This window comes from Notolepis coatsorum, assembly GCF_963971535.1.
Source record: "Notolepis coatsorum genome assembly, chromosome: 2".
Taxonomy (NCBI): Eukaryota; Metazoa; Chordata; class Actinopteri; order Aulopiformes; family Paralepididae; genus Notolepis; species Notolepis coatsorum.
This window is the reverse complement of record NC_140166.1, coordinates 215,804,862-215,825,073: the sequence shown is the minus strand read 5'-3', so window position 1 is coordinate 215,825,073 and position 20,212 is coordinate 215,804,862. Positions and strand designations below refer to the sequence as shown.

The window sequence follows — 20,212 nt, the reverse complement described above, 5'->3', positions numbered from 1 at the left end:
TCTCCTCTCCTCTCCTCTCCTCTCCTCTCCTCTCCTCTCCTCTCCTCTCCTCTCCTCTCCTCCCCTCCCCTCCTCTCCTCTCCTCTTCACTCCTCCCATCTCCTCTCTTTTCTTCTTGTCTCTTCTCTCCTCTTTTCTTTTCTTCTCTCCTGTCCTCCTCATCTCTCCCCCTCCTCTCATTTTCTCTCCTCTCCTCTCCTCCTCTCCTTTTCTCTCCTCTCTGCTCCTCTCTTCTCCTCTCAGACTCAGTATCAGTATCTGACCCCTCCTAAAGGCCCATCTCCTATCAACCTGCCTCTTCACTATACTCCTGCTATCTCAGCCTCTCCTCTGCGACAGGTAGCTACAGAACACTGCTCACTAACTCTATATCACTACTCTTCTCATGTTCCTCTGCGACAGGTAGCTACAGAACACTGCTCACTAACTCTATATCACTACTCTTCTCATGTTCCTCTGCGACAGGTAGGTACATAGCACTGCTCACTAACTCTATATCACTACTCTTCTCATGTTCCTCTGCGACAGGTAGCTACAGAGCACTGCTCACTAACTCTATATCACTACTCTTCTCCTGTTCCTCTGCAACAGGTCACTGCTCACTCTTCTCCTGTTCCACACTCAGTCACACTCAGTCACATTCAGCCCAACAAGACGAGGCTGAATGAGCAGCTCTCAGTTTCAGAACCAAGAAATTACCATATGAAATAAATATTATGCACGGAAATTATTTGTTCTTTTCTCTCAGCGAACCTCAAATTGGCCTCATTTGCATTCTGGAAAACACAAAATATGCATGGCAACTTTTCCAAGGACTCTATATTATCAAAAACGTAAGTGGAAATGAGTTTGACAGTTTGTATATTTAATGAGCTCTCCGTACAAATGTTTGTGTATTTTGCTTGATACATGAGGTCCAATAAGACTGTGCTGGAAATACTGCATCTATAGGTGGAGTATTTTAATGGTTTAGTCCTGTATTTTAAAGGTTTGGTCCTGTATTTTAATGGTTTGGTCCTGTATTTTAATGGTTTGGTCCTGTATTTTAAAGGTTTGGTCCTTATGCCCGTTTAGGTTTAGCTCTCAACCCCTGTACCCACTCCTCAAACCGCCTACAAGCGGCTGCCTCCAAAATGTAGTGCATAGTAGATAGCAGTATATGCATAGTAGCATAGTACATAGTAGATAGTAGTATAGGCATAGTATCATAGTACATAGTAGATAGTACAGTAGCATAGTACATAGTAGTATAGGCATAGTACATAGTAGATAGCAGTATAGGCATAGTAGCATAGTACATAGTAGATAGTAGTATAGGCATAGCAGCATAGTACATAGTAGATAGTAGTATAGGCATAGCAGCATAGTACATAGTAGATAGTAGTATAGACATAGTATCATAGTACATAGTAGACAGTAGTATAGACATAGTAGCATAGTACATAATAGTACAAGACAGTAAGAAGGTAAGTAACATGAATCATGTTTTATAAAACAACGGCCCATCCCACAAATTACTTTTTTTGTTGACAATGACATCTCCTGACCTGAAGGCATGCCAGGAGACTTGTCTGACGCTGTAAATATTTACCTAAGAAAACCATTCAGTCCCTCAGAGGTGAGATTACCTGTAAATAATTATAGTCTGATTAAATGCCAAGACTGATCATGCAGTTTAGGGACCCGTTCTTCCGGTTTCCTAAAAGCCACACTGAGGGTGTGTTGTTACTGCATGTGAGACACATTCTGACGGCTTAATTTGATTTAATTTGTGTACATAGAGTTAAGCAAAAAAAAGGCATATAAAATCACACAGCATATAAATCATAACAATAAGTAAGGATAACAAATCAGTTAAACATGTACAACTTGATTGACAAAGGTTGGAGATCAAGGTTTTAAACTCTGCAACAGAGGGGAGAATCTCAAGCTTTAAGGACTGTTGGAGTTCATTCCATGAATTTTGATTGATTGAAAACGTATTAACAGATTGCAGAATGGGTACAATACAGTACAGCTCAATACACACAATTGTTAAGGGGATGCAGACCAGAGAAAGACATTCGTCTTGTTTACATCAGGGTCCCCCATTTTCAATTCATCATGACATTTATGACATACAAGATATATAAATATACAGTACTGTTTAAGAGACACTAACTAACCTTACTGTCATGCACTTGTCCTAATAAACTAACCTACACTGTAACACGCAACACTTTGATGAACATTGTTACTCAGCTGATAGAGTTGTACCCTTCCTGATGACTTGTCGTACAGAACTTGTAAGTTGCTAGTTTCGAATTGCAGCCTCCCGTAGGTGCTCTTTGAGAGCGGTTTTGAAGGAGGGTAGGGATTCACATTATTTTACGGCTGTGAGTAGAGCGTTCCACATTGTTGTGGCATAATTGCGAAACGTGTTTAGTCCCTTGTTTGAGCCGAATCTGGGTTTAACATGATTTGTGGAACTCCCTCTGGTGTTATGGTCGTGGAATTCACTGACCTTTGGGAAGTATTTCGACATGTACATGGGTATCTTAGTGATGTAGTGTATCTTGTAGACCAGGCCCATTGCAAGTTGCTGTATTCTGTTGTCTACTCTAAGCCATCCTAGGTTGTCAAAATGGGCAGGGGTGAGGTGGGTTCTAGGGGTAAGGTCAAGCAGCAGTCTGACCAGTTTGTTTTGTGATGTTTGTAGTCTTGTTTTTAGGGCCTTTGAGGTGCTTTGGTACCATGAGGTGCAAGCATGGTCGTAGTACCCTTGAATGAGTGCTCCTGTTAGAGTCTTCAGGGTATTCTTGTTTACCAGAGAGGAGATCCGGTACAATAATCTTGTTCATTGGTTGACTTTTTTTATTACGTTGCCATTTTGTCACAGGAAATATTTGCCTCTAGGATGGAACCCAGGTAGGTAATTTCATCTTTCCTTGTGACAATATTGTCACCCACTGTAACAGAGAAGCCGTTGGAGTTTGTTATTTGATCCAAAGAGAATGGACTCTGTTTTACCCAGGTGTAATGATAGTTTGTTATCAGCGAGCCAGGTGCAGATTCTGCCGAGTTCAGAGTTGAGGGCTTTTTCAACCTGTAACTTGTCCCTGTCAGAGACCAGCAGGGCTGAGTCGTCCGCAAACAAGAACAAGTTGCAGTCACAAGCTGATGACATGTCATTTGCATAAATTAGGAACAGTAACGGTCCTAGTTAGAGGGGCATCATAGCAAAATGCAGATTTACCCTGTTCCGAGCAAACTATGGAGACCTTAAGGACCAGCCAGTCACTAGAATGGGTTCCATAGGTTCCAAAATCCCATTACAATAATGATGTAGTATAAGGAGGTAGCTTACCAATAATGATGTAGTATACGATAAGGAGGTAGCTTATCAATAAGGGCCTTAAAAATTTACAAATATCAGTGTTTGTTGCACCTCTCCATCAGCGAGGACTAACGTGAAGTATCATCAGAACACAAATCTGATCCATTAGTTTTATTAGACCGTATAGATTTATTTTAGACCATTAGTTTGGCGTAGGGTTGGGCACTTTTTTTTTAATCCTCTCTTTCTCAGATTTTTCTCTGTTTTTTCCCCGTCTCAATTTAGTCGTTGTGCCAATTTCCCCCCTCCCCTACCTGTTTGTTGTGCGCATGTTCTCCAACTGGTCGGTACAAGGGAAACCTGAAGTCATCCACACGCTTCCTCCGTCATGCGCGGCGACAGCCAGTGCCTCTTTTTTCACCTGGCAGCGAGGACTCTCATTGGTGAAGTGTAACACGTGGGAGGTCACGCTGCCTTCATCAAGTCCTGCCTCCGCTAAGCAAGCGCCCAGACCTGACCTGTAGGTGTCGCTATCCACAACGCCAGATCCCCACCCATGACTTCCCTCCCCCTAACCCAGCCAAACGGGTTAGTATAGCCATCAGCCCAAGCCAGAGGCAATGCTGACTACGGGAGTCGAGACCGCAGCCTCTTGCATTGGTGACGAGGATGTTTTATTTCTGACGTGGAACACATGGCTCTTGGTCACAGTAGTAGAGAAACCGTACATGTGGATGAACGGGATGCTCACCACAGATAACATATCCCTTTACATTGTATATATAAACATATACATTGTATATAAATGTACACATATTGATACACATATCAATCAATACACATTAGAAGGAGACTCCTGAGTCTCCCGAGCCTCTCGCTGCAGCTTCTAGAAACTAGATCTCTCCTGGCTTCATCTGTGGTTCATGCAGCTGTGGTTCCCGTGAACAAAGCCTTCTAATACACATCTTTCTCTGATAAGGCAGAGGGGGTTTTGAATTTCACGGTGGCAGTTCAAACCTCTGGCCAAAACTGTCTTAGCGTCAAGGAGCAGGTCACAGATCAGGTCACCTGTCGTCACCTGTCGTCACCGGCGTTCTCTGCAACATCCAGTCATTTAGTGTTAGTTAGCTATTTCGCACGTTAACAAAACATCAAATCCTTTGGTGAAATGCAATCTTCCCATTAACCCCACATGCAGCATCAAGGACAATATTACTGGTAAACAGGAAAGGGAAATATTGTTATTTTCTGCCATAGGCAGGGAAAAGAATGCACCAGAGCTTGCGATGTCATAATGACGTGAACGCGTGAGAGGTCTATTGTATCAACGTTGTGTCAGCGGTTGGGTCGTCTTCCAGCCGAATACAGATCATGTTTTTTTGTCTTGTTATCGGCCCCCGATTTCCAACACCAGTATCTGTTTCGCTGCATCTCTACCTCTGAACCTTCCAGACGATGAGTCCAGGCAGGGTTGGGAGGATTCAAATGGAATCCATTACATATCAAATAGTAATTGCAGTCTGATTACTTGGCATTACTTTTGGATTACTTCACCTCCACCATCTCTACAATAAGGAATCAAATGAACGAATCATCTACATTTAGAGTGCTACCTTAAAGAAACACGCCAACATTATGGGAAATGCGCTTAAAGGAACACACCAACATTTTGGGAAATTAGCTTACCATGCCGGTTAGCCTAGGCATTGTCCAACTAACACCTCTCCTGAAGGCTAACCGGCACTGTCTGTTTCCATTCATTGTGCTAAGCTAGGCTAACATGCAGCCAGGTAGCTTTCTACTGAACGCTGGACCTGGCCACGCAGGACAATGCAAGAGCATAAATAACTGGGGGCAGATCCATTTAACATTTTATACATATGTCCCAGTTTCAGAAAGGAGACCCTCTGCTCCACAGGGAGCCATCCCACCTCATTGAAGTGACATGGCTCAATATGGGTTCGAGGTGGCAGATTTAGGACCAATCGTATGGTCTTATTTTGGCTGGTTTGTAGCCTGTGTTTACTTTCCACTGTAACACCACTATACCAGTACGTACATGCATAATCATATTGGCTGAGGATCATGCAGTTGGCAAGCAATTTGTTTCGGTGCATCTTTCTACCTCTGAACCTTCCAGACGATGAGTCCAGGCAGGGTTGGGAGGATTCAAATGGAATCCATTACATATCAAATAGTAATTGCAGTCTGATTACTTGGCATTACTTTTGGATTACTTCACCTCCACCATCTCTACAATAAGGAATCAAATGAACGAATCATCTACATCTAGAGTTCTACCTTAAAGGAACACACCAACATTTTGGGAAATTAGCTTACCATGCCGGGTAAGCCTAGGCATTGTCCAACTAACACCTCTCCCGAAGGCTAACCGGCACTGTCCGCTTCCATTCATTGTGCTAAGCTAGGCTAACATGCAGCCAGGTAGCTTTCTACTGAACGCACAGAGAGGAAACTGGTATCTATCTTCTTGTCTCTCTCTGGAGAAGATGATGAGCTAATTTCCAAAAATGCCCTTTTACTTTGGAGGCGTGATTCTTCATAGTCCAAGAAGTAATCATAAATTTTTTCCAGATTGTCTTTATTTTGATTCGTTTTATTTGACAGTAACTGTAATGGAATAGAGTAACTTCTCTGCGTGTGTAATCAGAATACAGTAATGGGTTACTCCTCTGTGCCCGAGGCCTTGCTGCAGTAATTCCTTCCAGTGGGTTGGGGGTATTGCCTGTCAGGTCCCGGCTTGGAGCGGCATTCCCGATCAGTCGCAGTATCTCTACAGTCGTCAACTCAGGTTTCCAAGAAGCATTTAGGACGTACAGATGTACTGTATGCAGAATATAATAGGCACGGTAGCCAGGGATGTAGTATGAGGTTCGACCCGCGTAAACTCAATCCAACTAACTTTTTATTTGTGAAATATAATTGACTTATCTTTTTAACCCCTTAAGCCCGATCAGTCCGGTATCGGACCGATAATAATTTCACGTCATAAATAGATCAATACAGTCTGTATTAATTAATGTTGCGTTTCTTTTTCAAATGTAGCCAAGAGTAATGGCAATTTTTTGAAAATGTTCATGTCTGGTCAATGTTAGCATGGTGTTATTCACCGTCAAAGATAATAAAAAATTAAAAAAAAGATAATAATAATAATAATAATAATAATAATAATAATAATAATAATAATAATAATAATAATAATAATAATAATAATAATAATAATAATAATAATAATAATAATAATAATAATAATAATAATAATAATAATAATTTATATTCTCCTTTGGTTCATTACAATTTACTCAAGCATAGTAACAAACACAATATTTCTGACACTGTGAATACATTCCCTGAGGTCCATAGATGTCCCTAGATACAGAGAACATGCAAATAGTCCTTGTAGAAGTGGAGCAATCTTCCATTTACTTAGGTATGTACCTTTTAGAGCTGTCCCCGAAGCCTGTTTGCCCCGAAATCCTCAATTTAAATAAAGTGATTAATCTGATTAAATGAGTATTTTTTTTTATTAAATCAACTTTCTTTAATGAATATAACTCATCAGTTTTGTCAACATAAATAATCCAATAAGGGCACGGTTGGTACGAAAGTGATGGTGACGTCTTGATGGAGCACCGAGTGCCAAGCGAATGCAGATAGGCTACATCATTTATGATAAATGTTTTATTAAACATTTTATGACGAGTCATATACTATAATAGTATAATACTATAATATTAGTGTAGCCTAATCTTTATCTGCAACTGTGAAGAAAAAAACCCATTGGTTTAAACAGAATGAATAGACACATACAAAAAATATATATTGAAAAGATAATAATAATAATAATAATAATAATAATAATAATAATAATAATAATAATAATAATAATAATAATAATAATAATAATAATAATAATAATAATAATAATAATAATAATAATAATAATAATAATAATAATTTTATAAAAAAATTAAAAATTCAAATGTTGATTTAGAATTCGAACGCCAACGTAACGAACGAAGGTCCGAACGTTCGAACGTTTGGGCTCAGCCCTAGTACCTTTAGATGAATTTTCAGAAAATATGGCTAGGGTTTAAGAGGTTAAGCTGGAATATATAGTGAGTACTGTATATACTGTACTATCAGATTCATTTAAATAGGGGGTGGAAAAACAATGCAAACCATAAAAGATTATTAAAATACTTGTGGCCCCTACTACAAAAATGCTGGTTTTCGGAAGGTTCCTGTCCTGCAGCAAAAGGAAGAGCGGAGTGTGGGATCTGCAGGTGTTTGGGTCACTGTGTTATTGTATAACGAATAACCACTAAACTGCTAAGCAGACATTAAGGAGAAGGGGGGGAATAAACAACAAAAAACAACCTTTACAGTTGGAATGACTCAAAATGAGTAGATTCTAGTCCAAAAAACAGGACACTCAATAAAGAGGTACTATAGAAAAAAAACTGAAATAAGCCACAAAGGCACCTTGTTGAAAAACAATAAACCTCCGCTAAGGGAGTTTATGTGCAGTAGTGGACTAATGCCAGTTCTAAAGAAACAAAAGCATAGTCATTAAAAGAAACACTACAATAAAAGGCTCAGCTACTAGAAAACAAAGTCTAAAATAAAGCCAGTAGCCTAAAACAAGAACGGCTACAACAAAAGGCTAAATGCTCAACAGGGCAGAGAACAGCACTACACTACACTAATATAATATAATATAATATAATATAATATAATATAATATAATATAATATAATATAATATAATATAATATAATATAATATAATATAATATAATATAATATAATATAATATAATATAAGAAAGCTTGACTGGAAGGATATAGCCAACACAAAAGGGAATGAGAAAAGCAGCTAACCCTGTGAGATTCAAACTTAAATAGACTCAGCTACCATTAGGCACAGCTGAACTGAATCAGGTGCAATCAAGCCCACACACCTGCCCTACTAAGGGGTAATTAACCACAGAGTCAAGTACAGTGACAGCTGTCCATCACAGGAATAAATCCACAGAATCCAGTGATTGACAGCTGTTCACCACAGGACCACCAAACAAAGTAAAACCCACGACACAGAGGGAAGAAAAATTATTCTAAAGTGATAAATATTTAGAGGAAGGAGGTAAGAATGGAACAGGAGAGAGGAAAGTGAGAAAACAATTGATTGATTGCAAGTTCCATGAAAGCAGACCTGGCTTAAATAGGATTTACAGTTCATTCTTAGCGTGTTGTTGTATGGAGTATTACTACATGATAGATGCAGTATTACTACATGGTAGATGCAGTATTACTACATGGTAGAGGCAGTAGTACTAACTACTAGATTATTGACGCTTCAGTCTAACTCGCCAGTGTTCCTGCCTTCAGATGCACAAGATAGTTTCAGAGTCAGTGGAAGATATGTGTGAATCGGCCTGGTATGAACCTCGCGCCTGCCGGCCTGATCATGTGTTTAAGAGACAGGTGTTCTGGTAAAAATAGAACGTGCAACATCCAAACAACTATAGCTACAGATGCTGGACAGAAGAAGAAAGGCACTAAAAATAGAGGAAGAGAAACGCATACTGACCCATATGAAACACCATATGAAACACTGACCCATATGAAACACCATATGAAACTGAACCATATGAAACACTGACCCATATGAAACTGAACCATATGTGGAATAATATATTGATTCCCCAACTCTCATGTAAAGACATTCCCCTCCCCTCTGTCCCCTATCCTGTGTCCCCCCCCCCACCCATTTGACCTATCAAATGGGACCCCCTCCTCCCCCTTTTCACTATATAGGGCTCCTGCCGACAGCATTCATGCTTCTCTACCTGGGCAATTTCAGCTGATCACCTTGGGCGAGAGCCTCAGCCATTCTCTCTAAATACATGTATATATTCTATCTGTCTGGCTAATAAACCTTATTATCTGGATCTCGGTTGACTGAGTACGTTCTTCGTCAGGATATCCACTATATCCTACACATATGAAACACTGAACCATATGAAACACTGACCCATATGAAACTGAACCATATGAAACTGAACCATATGAAACACTGAACCATATGAAACTGAACCATATGAAACACCTATGAAACACTGACCCATATGACCCTGTGGATTCCCCCCCCCCCCTGCATGCGCCAATTACTATAGACACACTACTGTATAGGGTGTGTGTGTGTGTGTGTGTGTGTGTGTCAGTTGGGGGGGTTCTTAGTCCCAAGTCTGTGGGGGCAGAGTAAGAGGGGTGGGGGGGGGGGGGGGGGGGGGGGGGGAGTTCAGCTTCCTGACAGCCTGATGGATGAAGCTGTCTTTCAGTCTGCTATTCCTGGCTCGGAGGCTCCTCATTCTCCTCCCGGAGGGCAGGATAACTGAAGAAGCGCTGTGAGGGGTGGGTGATGTTGCCCGCGATGCGGAGTGCTTTGCGGGCCAGGCGTGTATTGTAGGTGTCCGGGAGGGAGGGGAGGGGGGCACCAACGATCCTCTCAGCCGATCTGACCGTGCGCTGCAGGATCTTGCGGCAAGGTGCCGCGCAACCGCCGTACCACGCGGTAATGCAGCTGGTCAGGAGGCTCTCGATGGTGCCCCGGTAGAAGGAGCACAAGATGGGAGCTGAGGCTCCAGCTCTTCTCAGTTTGCGGAGGAAGTAGAGGCGCTGCTGAGCTTTCTTGGCCAGTGATGCGGCGTTCGTTGGTGTTCCAGGAGAGGTCCTCTGTGATGTGCACACCCAGGAAGTTTGAGCTGCTCACTCTCTCCACCACCGCACCAGTGGAGGGTGCTGGGTGTGCGCTCTCCGGAAGTTGACAACAACCTCCTTTGTTTTCTCCACATTGAGAATGAGGTTGTTCCCGCACACCACGTGGTCAGTTGGCTCACCGCGTCCCTGTAGTGAGACTCATCATTGTTTTTAATGAGCCCCACCACAGTTGTGTTGTCCGCAAACTTGACAAAGAGGTTGGTGTTGTATTTTGGTGTGCAGTCGTGAGGGAAGAGTAAGGGGGCTGAGCACACATCCTTGGGGGGCCCGAGTGTTCAGGATGATGGTGCTGGATGTGTTGTTGCCAACCCGAAATGCCTGTGGTCTCCCGGTCAGGAAGTCCAGCAGCCAATTGCACAGCGAGGTGCTCAGCCCCAGCAGGTCCAGTTTCACTATCAGCTGTTGGGGGATGATAGTGTTGAATGCTGAACTAAAGTCTATATGAACAGCATCCTGGCGTATGTTGTCCAGATGGGTGAGAGCTGAGTGGAGGGCAGTGGAGATTGCATCATCGGTGGACCGGTCGGCCCGATATGGAAACTGGAAGAGGTCCAGGGAGGGAGGGAGGATGGATTTGATGTGATAGCCGTTCAAAGCACTTCATAATGATGGGGGTCAGTGCAACGGGACGATAGTCATTGAAGCAGGCTGGAGAAGCCTTCTTTGGGACCGGGATGATGGTGGTGTCTGAAGCATGTGGGGACAGCGGCTTGGCTCAGGGAGGTGTTAAAGATGTCTGTAGCTCCGCTGCACAGTCTTTCAGCACCCGCCCGGGTATGTTGTCTGGGCCCGCAGCAATCCCTAGGAGAGGGATTGTCTCACACTGGCTGGGGACAGGGACAGCACCTGGTTGCCTGGGGGGGGGTGTTGTCTTCTGTGCAGGAGTGCTGTTGAGGGCTTCAAAGCGAGCATAGAAGTCGTTCAGGTTGTCCAGCAGAGTGGTGTCACTGTCGCAGGTCTGAGGTCAGGGTTTGTAGTCCGTGATGGTCTGAATCCCCTGCCAGTGCCACAGGCACCCGGTGTCTGCTGTCACTGGAGCGGTGCTCTATCCTCTTGGTGCCTCTTTGCATGTTTGATGCCACGGTCCAAGTTGGCCCTGAAGGCGGCGTCCCGGGCGCTCAGTAAACCATGGACTTCCCCTGTCATCCATGGTTTCTGATTGGCCCGTACTGTGATGGTCTTGGTCTGAATTGATTGATTGATTGATTGATTGATTGATTGATTGAAAACTTTAATTAACAGATTGCAGAATGGGTACAGTACAGTACAGCTCAATACACACAATTGTTAAGGGGATGCAGACCAGAGAAAGCAGTGTTGGAGTGTTGAGGAGACACCCTCTGGCCACACCTGTACTTGCTTCTGAACTGGTCTGGTGACTTTAGCCCTTGGCCTGTATGCTGGCATTGACAGTGTGTGTGTGTGTTCATGTTTGTGTATGTGTGTATATACGTGTATGTGCATGGATATGTGTGTATTTATGTTTTTGGGTGCATATATTTATGTGTGTGTGTTTGTTTGTGTGTGTGTGTATGTGTTCATGTTTGTGAATGTGTGTGTATATAATACGTATGTGTATGTGCATGGATATGTGTGTGTATTTATGTTTTTGGGTGCATATATTTATGTGTGTGTGTTTGTTTGTGTGTGTATGTGTTCATGTTTATGTATGTGTGTACATATATACGTACGTGTATGTGCATGGATATGTGTGTGTATTTATGTGTGTGTCTGCATATCACGTGTGTGTGTGTGTGTGTGTGTGTGTGTGTGTGTGTGTGTGTGTGTGTGTGTGTGTGTGTGTGTGTGTGTGTGTGTGTGTGTGTGTGTGTGTGTGTGGTCAGACTGACCTGTTCCAGACAATTGCTGCAATGTCTAAAAGAAAAGCCAAACAAATGGCCAAATATTGCTCTGTCTCAGCTATTATTGGCAGCTTAGCCACGTGGAGAAGGATGTGCTATGTGTACCCTTAAGTGTTAAGTGCTGCTTGGCCCCGATACATTTGATTCCCTGTTTATGTAATATAATTTGTGGAACCAAATAAAGTATTAAAATGTGTGTGTGTGTGTGTGTGTGTGTGTGTGTGTGTGTGTGTGTGTGTGTGTGTGTGTGTGTGTGTGTGTGTGTGTGTGTGTGTGTGTGTGTGTGTGTGTGTGCATGTGCGTGTGCATGCGTGTGTGTGTGTGTGTGTGTGTGTGTGTGTGTGTGTGCGTGTGCGTGCGTGTGTGTGTGTTTGTGGTCAGACTGACCTGTTCCCAGAATAAATCTATCAGATCAGGCCCACATGGTGTAACTGTGCCAGAACCAGAACTGCTGCATTAAACACCGTGTCCTCCTTGTGTCTCTAAAGCTTCGCCTAATATTACTATAACGGCACAGAAGAACCTTTGTTTACACAGTACATTTGAACCCAGACCCCAGCGAGGCATTTCACAGTTTCTCATGTGGCAGAGGAAGCACATGTCGGTGAGTTGTACGTAAACTGTCGTCTCCAGTTCCTGACACATCTCTTAGTGCAGAAAGGTGAACGGTGCCACTGCCAATGCGTTCTGTCCTTGAAGCGTTTTGCAATTGAAAAAGGTGTGAAAAAAAAATCAAGGTGTGCGTTAGGAACTGGAGACTACTGTGTAAATGGTGCATTTTCATATAGCGCTTTTATCCAAAGCACTTTACAATTTTGTTCCTCACATTTTACCCGTTCACTCACACATTCACACACCGACGGCGGAGGCAACCATGCAAGGTGCCAACCTGCTCATCGAGAGCAGTTAGGGGTTAAGTGTCTTGCCCCAAGGACACTTAGACACACTGCCCGCGAGGGAACTGGAATCGAATCGGGAACCTCCGGATTACCAGACGACCGCTATACCTCCCGAGCCACTGTCGCCCCCTTACTGTGTGTCTTCCTCACACAAGAGAACAATAACGATTCAGGTTAGAAGATTCAGGTTAGAAATCGACAAAATGCCTCTTTTAACGTGAGAAATTCAACCAGAATCCATCAGGTCCAGTCTGGTTGCCGCTGATGTCAGGCTGAAATATCAAGCTCTAATTAAACCATCTGCTTCACTTCATCCCTGGCCGTCGTTAAAAGCGACGCTCATCTGGATACATTTAAAATACTCTAGTAAAGGTTGACTTCACAGAGAGAGGTTACGGACTGGCTTTTGTCTAACCGTAAAGCACCCTAATAAACAAGCTAAGAGACGTGTCGAATGTCATGTCAAAAAAAGAGAAGGGAAGAGACAATGGAATCTCACCTACGATAGCTCGTCCTAACTAACTCTGACAAGCGTCTGTGTGGAGTTATTTTTAGTCAGAACAGACGTTTGATCAAAGAAAAACGACATAATGAATGCACAGAAGAGTGTATGATTGAAAGAATGATCCCAAGGACGAACGAAAGACTCCAGTTTACTACAGAACTAATTTATTCCCGAACCAATAAGACTGAACCAGCAGACTGAAAGACAGCTTCACACACCAGGCTGTCAGGAAGCTGAACTCTCTCCAGCTCTGCCCCACAGAACCTGGACTAAGAACCCCCCCCCACTGACACACACACACACACACACACACACAGCCCCCCCCCCCTCTCTCTTACCCTGCCACCACAGAACCTGGACTAAGAACACCCCCCCCACTGACACACACACACACACACACACACACAGCCCCCCCCCCCTCTCTCTTACCCTGCCACCACAGAACCTGGACTAAGAACACCCCCCCCACTGACACACACACACACAGCCCCCCCCCCTCTCTCTTACCCTGCCACCACAGAACCTGGACTAAGAACACCCCCCCCCCACTGACACACACACACGCACACACACACACAGCCCCCCCCACCCCCTCTCTCTTACCTGCCCCCACAGAACCTGGACTCCTCTCTTACTCTGCCCCCCACAGACTCTGGACTAACCCCCCCCTGACCACTGACACACACACACACACACACACACACACACACACACACACACACACACACACACACACACACACACACACACACACACACACACACACACACACACACACACACACACACACACACACACACACACACACACACACACACACACACACACACACACACACACACACACACACACACACACACACACACACACACACAGCTCCCCGCCCTCTCTCTCTCTCTTACCTGCCCCCACAGACTCTGGACTAACCCCCCCCTGACCACTGACACACACACACACACACACACACACACACACACACACACACACACACACACACACACACACACACACACACACACACACAGCTCCCCGCCCTCTCTCTCTCTCTTACCTGCCCCCACAGACTCTGGACTAACCCCCCCCTGACCACTGACACACACACACACACACACACACACACACACTGCCACTTTACAGACTCACTGCCACTTTACTTACTGCCATTATTTAGTTGTATTTCTTTAGTTTACATCATATTAGTTTACTGCCATATCCATCATCTCACTGACACTTTACTGCCATTATTGCATTATTGTATTTTACTGACATTATTTATTATTCATACTTACTGTCTGTGTACCACTGCTGCTAAAGGTTTTGCACTAAGTTCTCGTTTACCTCTATATTTACATTTCACTCATACATTCACTTTTTTTAGCTACTGTCTACATTGTATATAGTCCTGTATACTGTCCATATGTTACTTTGTGTTTATAGTGTACTTTAATTTATGTTTATATTAGATCTCGTTTTTTATATCCACCGTGGGAAGGGGGGAAACGCAATTTCATGTCTCTGTATGTCTTGCACATTACGAGAGGTGACAATAAAGCTGACTTTGACTTTGATAATTATTCTCTTTCTTCTGTCATGCCAGGCAACACCCAATCAGAAGGCACAGGAAGTGACATGCTGGTTGGTGCAGGCCTATGAGGAGCTGCTAGAGGGCTGGGACTCCACTGAGGGAGAGACCTACGCTGAGAGATACCATGTATGTGTATATATCGGCTCACTTTCCTGAAATCACACGTGTGACGTCACTAATAGATGTTCAATATGTGGTAACTCAGCAGACGCAGGAAGCTGAGCAGGTCCTGTCGACGGACATTCTACATCTTCTTCTGTCAGCATTAGGGTGTAACGGTACACGTATCCGTACCGAACCGTTTCACCGGGCTGCTGCGGTGTTTAAATCCAAAATATTGACAAGTCCTCTGCCATTGTTGTGTAACATGTCATCTCTTCCCTAGAGTCTTCTTTCTCTGCTTCACGTGAAGTTAAATCTACTCTAGAAGTGAAACTGAAACTTAAAAAGCTACACAGTGGGGGCGGTAGGCAATTAATTTATGCCTGAACACAGAATGACACCGGTATCACTGACTACCGCAGCAAGCCTACGTGGAACTAACTTAATAAAAGATAATTATATATATATTTTTTTTTATCCACTTTTTCTCCCATTTTCAATTGTTTCTCCCATCCCAATTTTTCGTATAATCCAATTCAACCCTCCCCTGTCTTTGAACGCTGTTTCTTGCTCTCCCACAAGCCGGCTGCAATGTGGACTAAGTCATACATAGCACGAGTCCCCTCGATACTCGAGGTAACAGCAGTCGCATCTATCCACCTGCGCGGCTCGATCTTTCAGCGTCAGGGGTTTGGGCTTTGGAGGGGCCCCGCCCCCGTCGCTTCCTGATTCTACTGCGCAGGCGCACCAACCGACCTGTAGGAGTCGCTGTCCACAACGCCCGATCCCCACCCATCAGTTTCCCTCCCCCTAATACTGCCAATGTGTATTAGTGCGGACGACCAGCTAACTGAAAGCAATGTGGAGGGAGGCGAACCTGTTCGAGCCTAGTCTCCAGTATTCGTGGTGAGCGCCACGTAGCCGCCCCTGGTTAATTATATTTAATAATAATAATTATTATAAATATGTTTTTCCTGTTGTACCGAACTCGTACCGAACCGTTACACCCCTAGTCAGCATAGAGTGGAGAAGAGTAGAATAGAGCAGAGGAAATGTCTCTCTAAAAGAGTCTGTCTCTGTGTGTCTCTGTGTGCCTCTGTGTGTCTCTGTGTGTCTCTGTGTGCCTCTGTGTGTCTCTGTGTGTCTCCATGTGTGTCTCTGTTTGTCTCTGTGTGTCTCCATGTGTGTCTCTGTGTGTCTCTGTGTGTCTCCATGTGTGTCTCCATGTGTGTCTCTGTGTGTCTCTGTGTGTCTCCATGTGTGTCTCTGTTTGTCTCTGTGTGTCTCCATGTGTGTCTCCATGTGTCTCTGTGTGTCTCTGTGTGTCTCCATGTGTGTCTCTGTTTGTCTCTGTGTGTCTCCATGTGTCTCTGTGTGTCTCTGTGTGTCTCTGTGTGTCTCTGTGTGTCTCTGTGTGTCTCTGTGTGTCTCCATGTGTGTCTCTGTGTGTCTCCATGTGTGTCTCTGTTTGTCTCTGTGTGTCTCTGTGTGTCTCTGTGTGCCTCTGTGTGTCTCTGTGTGTGTCCTCCAGGTGTTCCAGACCTTCATAGTGTCCTTTAACGAGCAGAGGCGCCCCGTCATGCCTCTGTTGACGGCCATGAAGCGCAGATCCAAACTGAGCGAGGAACAGCGCTCCCTCAGGGAGGCCTGGGACGCTCTGGCTGAAAAGGTTAGCTGTCTTCCATTCACACTATTGTCATATTAGTGTAACCCACCTGGATTAAAACCTGGGCCCTCCTGGCCAAGGGCGATATTAGGCTTACTAGGCTTCAGGCCAAGTGATATATTACTGTAGGCTTACTAGGTTTCAGGTCAAGGGACATATTAGGCTTACTAGGCTTCAGGCCAAGATAGATATTATGCTTACTAGGCTTCAGGCCCAGATAGATATTAGTCTTACTAGGCTTCAGGCCAAGATAGATATTAGGCTTACTAGACTTTAGGCCAAGAGAGATATTAGTCTTACTAGACTTCAGGTCAAGGGAGGTATTAGTCTTACTAGGCTTCAGGCCAAGAGAGATATTAGGCTTACTAGACTTCAGGCCAAGATAGATATTAGTCTTACTAGACTTCAGGCCAAGATAGATATTAGGCTTACTAGGCTTCAGGCCAGGGGTCATGACACCATTATAATAACCCACCTGGATTCTGCCCAGGTCCCCACATGGGCATTAGAACTCTTTGGGGAAACCAGACATCTGTCAGACAAAGGAGAATTGCTCCTGGCCAAGGGAGATATTGGGCTTACTAGGCTTCAGGCGGTGCTGCTACACTTGCCTACTCCATAATTAGCATGCTGGAATATACTGTGTCTTCTAATATCTGTAGTGAGTACAGTTGAGTTTGGAATGGATCAAAAACAGCAACAAAACGTCTTGAAAATGATACAACACATACAATACTGATGCACATTTACAACACTGATGCACATTCACACACAACACTGATGCACATTCACACATCCAGAAAAAGAAACAACACACAGTAACTTGAAGAAAATCCTTCTCTTGCAGAAGTTGTGTTTATTGACGTTTCAGCCCCAAGAGAACTTCGCTCAGATTTTGTGTTTATTGAAGTTTTGCCCCCAAAGCTGGACCTTCAATCTTCTGATGGAGTTGGGCTGAAATATCAATAAACGCAATTATGAGGGAGGTCCCGTCGGGGCAGAGCTGTCAATACACTGCGTTGTGTTGTTGTGCAAGACTTGACCCCCTTCAAGTTGTATTGAAAAGGATCATAGAATGACACGGATGAGAAGGAAGTGAATAGTCAGCCGTTCACTCCATCCATCTGTTTAAACTCAAATTCAGAACTGCACTATTGCATTATTTGACTGTCTATTCTATCTTACTCTTTTATTACTGTCTATTTTAAAATTGTCTATATCAGTGGTTCTCAAACTTTTTTATACCACGACACCATTTTATTTAGGATGTTTTTTTGGCGACCCCACACTTAATGTATCGCGTAATTTCAACGTGGAATTAAGGAATATCAAAATAAAAGCACACGTTGAACTTGATCATGCATATTTATTAGAACATTTTATTACAGCACTATGTTATCAATACACATTTATAAAACAAGGCATATTTAGCCGAAATATGTTCCCAGAACATAAAAAAAAAAAATATATATATATATATATATATATATATATATATATATATATATATATATATATATATATATATATATATATATATATATATATTTCTTTTTTTACTTGCCAATGCGCAAGTAAAAACTGTCACTGTCACCTACCCATGACCCCACTTTAGGCCGCGACCCATAGTTTGAGAACCGCTGGTCTATATGTGATGATCAAACCGTGACCAAAGAGGTCTATTATGATGTTAGATCCTAATGTGAAGAACTATGTGATTTAATGTTCTATTTCATGCTCGTTTTATACTTACTTTATGTCTACACTTTATGATCCTTGACCTGCCTATTTTGTCCTCATTTTATGCCACCGTGAAGCACTTTGAGCTGCAATTCTTGTATGAAAGGTGCTCTACAAACGAAGTTATTATAATTATTATGCATCTCTCTTCGTGTTCAGCTGCGAGAGTACAAGATCGAGCTGGACATGAGTCTCCCGGCCCCCCTGGACACGGTGGCCCGCTGGCTGCTGCGGGCGGAGGGGGCGCTGAACGAGGAGGAGGGGGACCCCCACGACCATGCCCGCGCTGCCGACGAGGCCCGCGAGAAACTGGAGCTGCTCAAGGTGATTACATTTACATTAACATTTTGTCATTTAGCTGACGCTTTTATCCAAAGCGACTTCGCCGTCGACTAAAGACTCACTTCTTCAACCATTATCTGAAATGATTAATAAAAAAAAATATATATATCTAACCCTGACTAACCTTACTGTCATGCACCTGTCCTAATAAACTAACCTACACTGTAGCACGCAACACTTTGATGAACATTGTTACTCAGCTGATAGAGTTGTACCCTTCTTGCTGTCTTGTCGTACAGAACTTGTAAGTCGCTTTGGATAAAAGCGTCAGCTAAATGACTAAATGTAAATGTAAATGTTACAAGTTCTGTACAACAAGTCAGGCCAAGAGAAGGGTACAAGTCATCAGGAAGGGTACAACTCTATCAGCTGAGTAACAATGTTCATCCAAGTGTTGAGTGCTACAGTGTAGGTTAGTATATTAGGACAAGTGCATGACAGTAAGGTTAGTTAGGGTTAGAGTTTTTATTTCATTTTTATATATATATTTTTTTAATTTCATTTCATTTCTTCATTTCCATTTCATTGATTACTTACTCACTCCCGTTTGGGACCGTTTCACGGCAGCCATTAAAGGCCCCATTGATTGATTAAAGGCCTAATCTGTTGAAGGCCGTATTGATTAATAAAGGCCCAATTGATTGATTAAAGGCCCAATCTGTTGAAGGCCGTATTGATTAAAAAAGGCCCAATCGGTAAATCTGTAACGGCAGCCATTTTTCATCCTTTCCTAATACGCATTTGGCTGAGTCTAAACGGGGATGCACAATAGAAATAAACCAATAGGCCGGGCCTAGATTAGTTCTGATATATTTACGATTATTACTAATTAATATTACGAAAGCGTCCCGGGAAACATTACCCCTACAACGACACATACATCACATTTTAATTGGAGAGCAGTCGTCTGGTAAGCGTAAAAGGTTCCCGGTTCGATTTCCCGCTCCTCCCGGGCAGCGTGTCCAAGTGTCCTTGAGCAAGACACTTAACCCCTTAACTGCTCCCGATGAGGTCGCCTCCGCCGTCTGTGTGTGAATGTGTGAGTGAAGGGGAAGGGGGGGAGTGGGGGGTGAATGTGGGGAACAAATTGTAAAGCGCTTTGAATAAAAAACACTATATAAATGCACCATTTACCATTTTATTTACCCATTTAATTACATTTTAACGATTGTAATGAATTACAATTAATTAATGAATTGTTTGGAAATTGTTTGTGCAAGTCTTGCATTTCGGTGCCACCAACGTTGAGTTTGTCTCCGTCCCTCCCTCCACACGCAGGCTTGCCTGGACGAGACGCCCCAGCAGCTCAAGACCTTCCAGCGCTTCCACAACCTGGACGAGTACGGAAACATGCTGGTTCCAGACGACAAGATGGACGAGATGAAGAGGAGGTG

At 43.4% G+C, this 20,212-nt stretch overlaps 1 protein-coding gene across 1 annotated transcript in view; it reads left to right on the top strand.

Moving 5' to 3' along the window:
- LOC311223751 (uncharacterized protein) overlaps positions 1-20,212 on the top strand; it is a gene marked incomplete at both ends in the record, with an annotated part of 318,597 nt that overhangs the window by 54,407 nt on the left and 243,978 nt on the right. Inside the window, 5 exon segments of the mRNA XM_084308521.1 lie at positions 250-339; positions 14,981-15,094; positions 16,602-16,739; positions 18,636-18,800; positions 20,097-20,209. Of these exon segments, the coding sequence (XP_084164647.1) occupies positions 250-339; positions 14,981-15,094; positions 16,602-16,739; positions 18,636-18,800; positions 20,097-20,209 (620 nt within the window).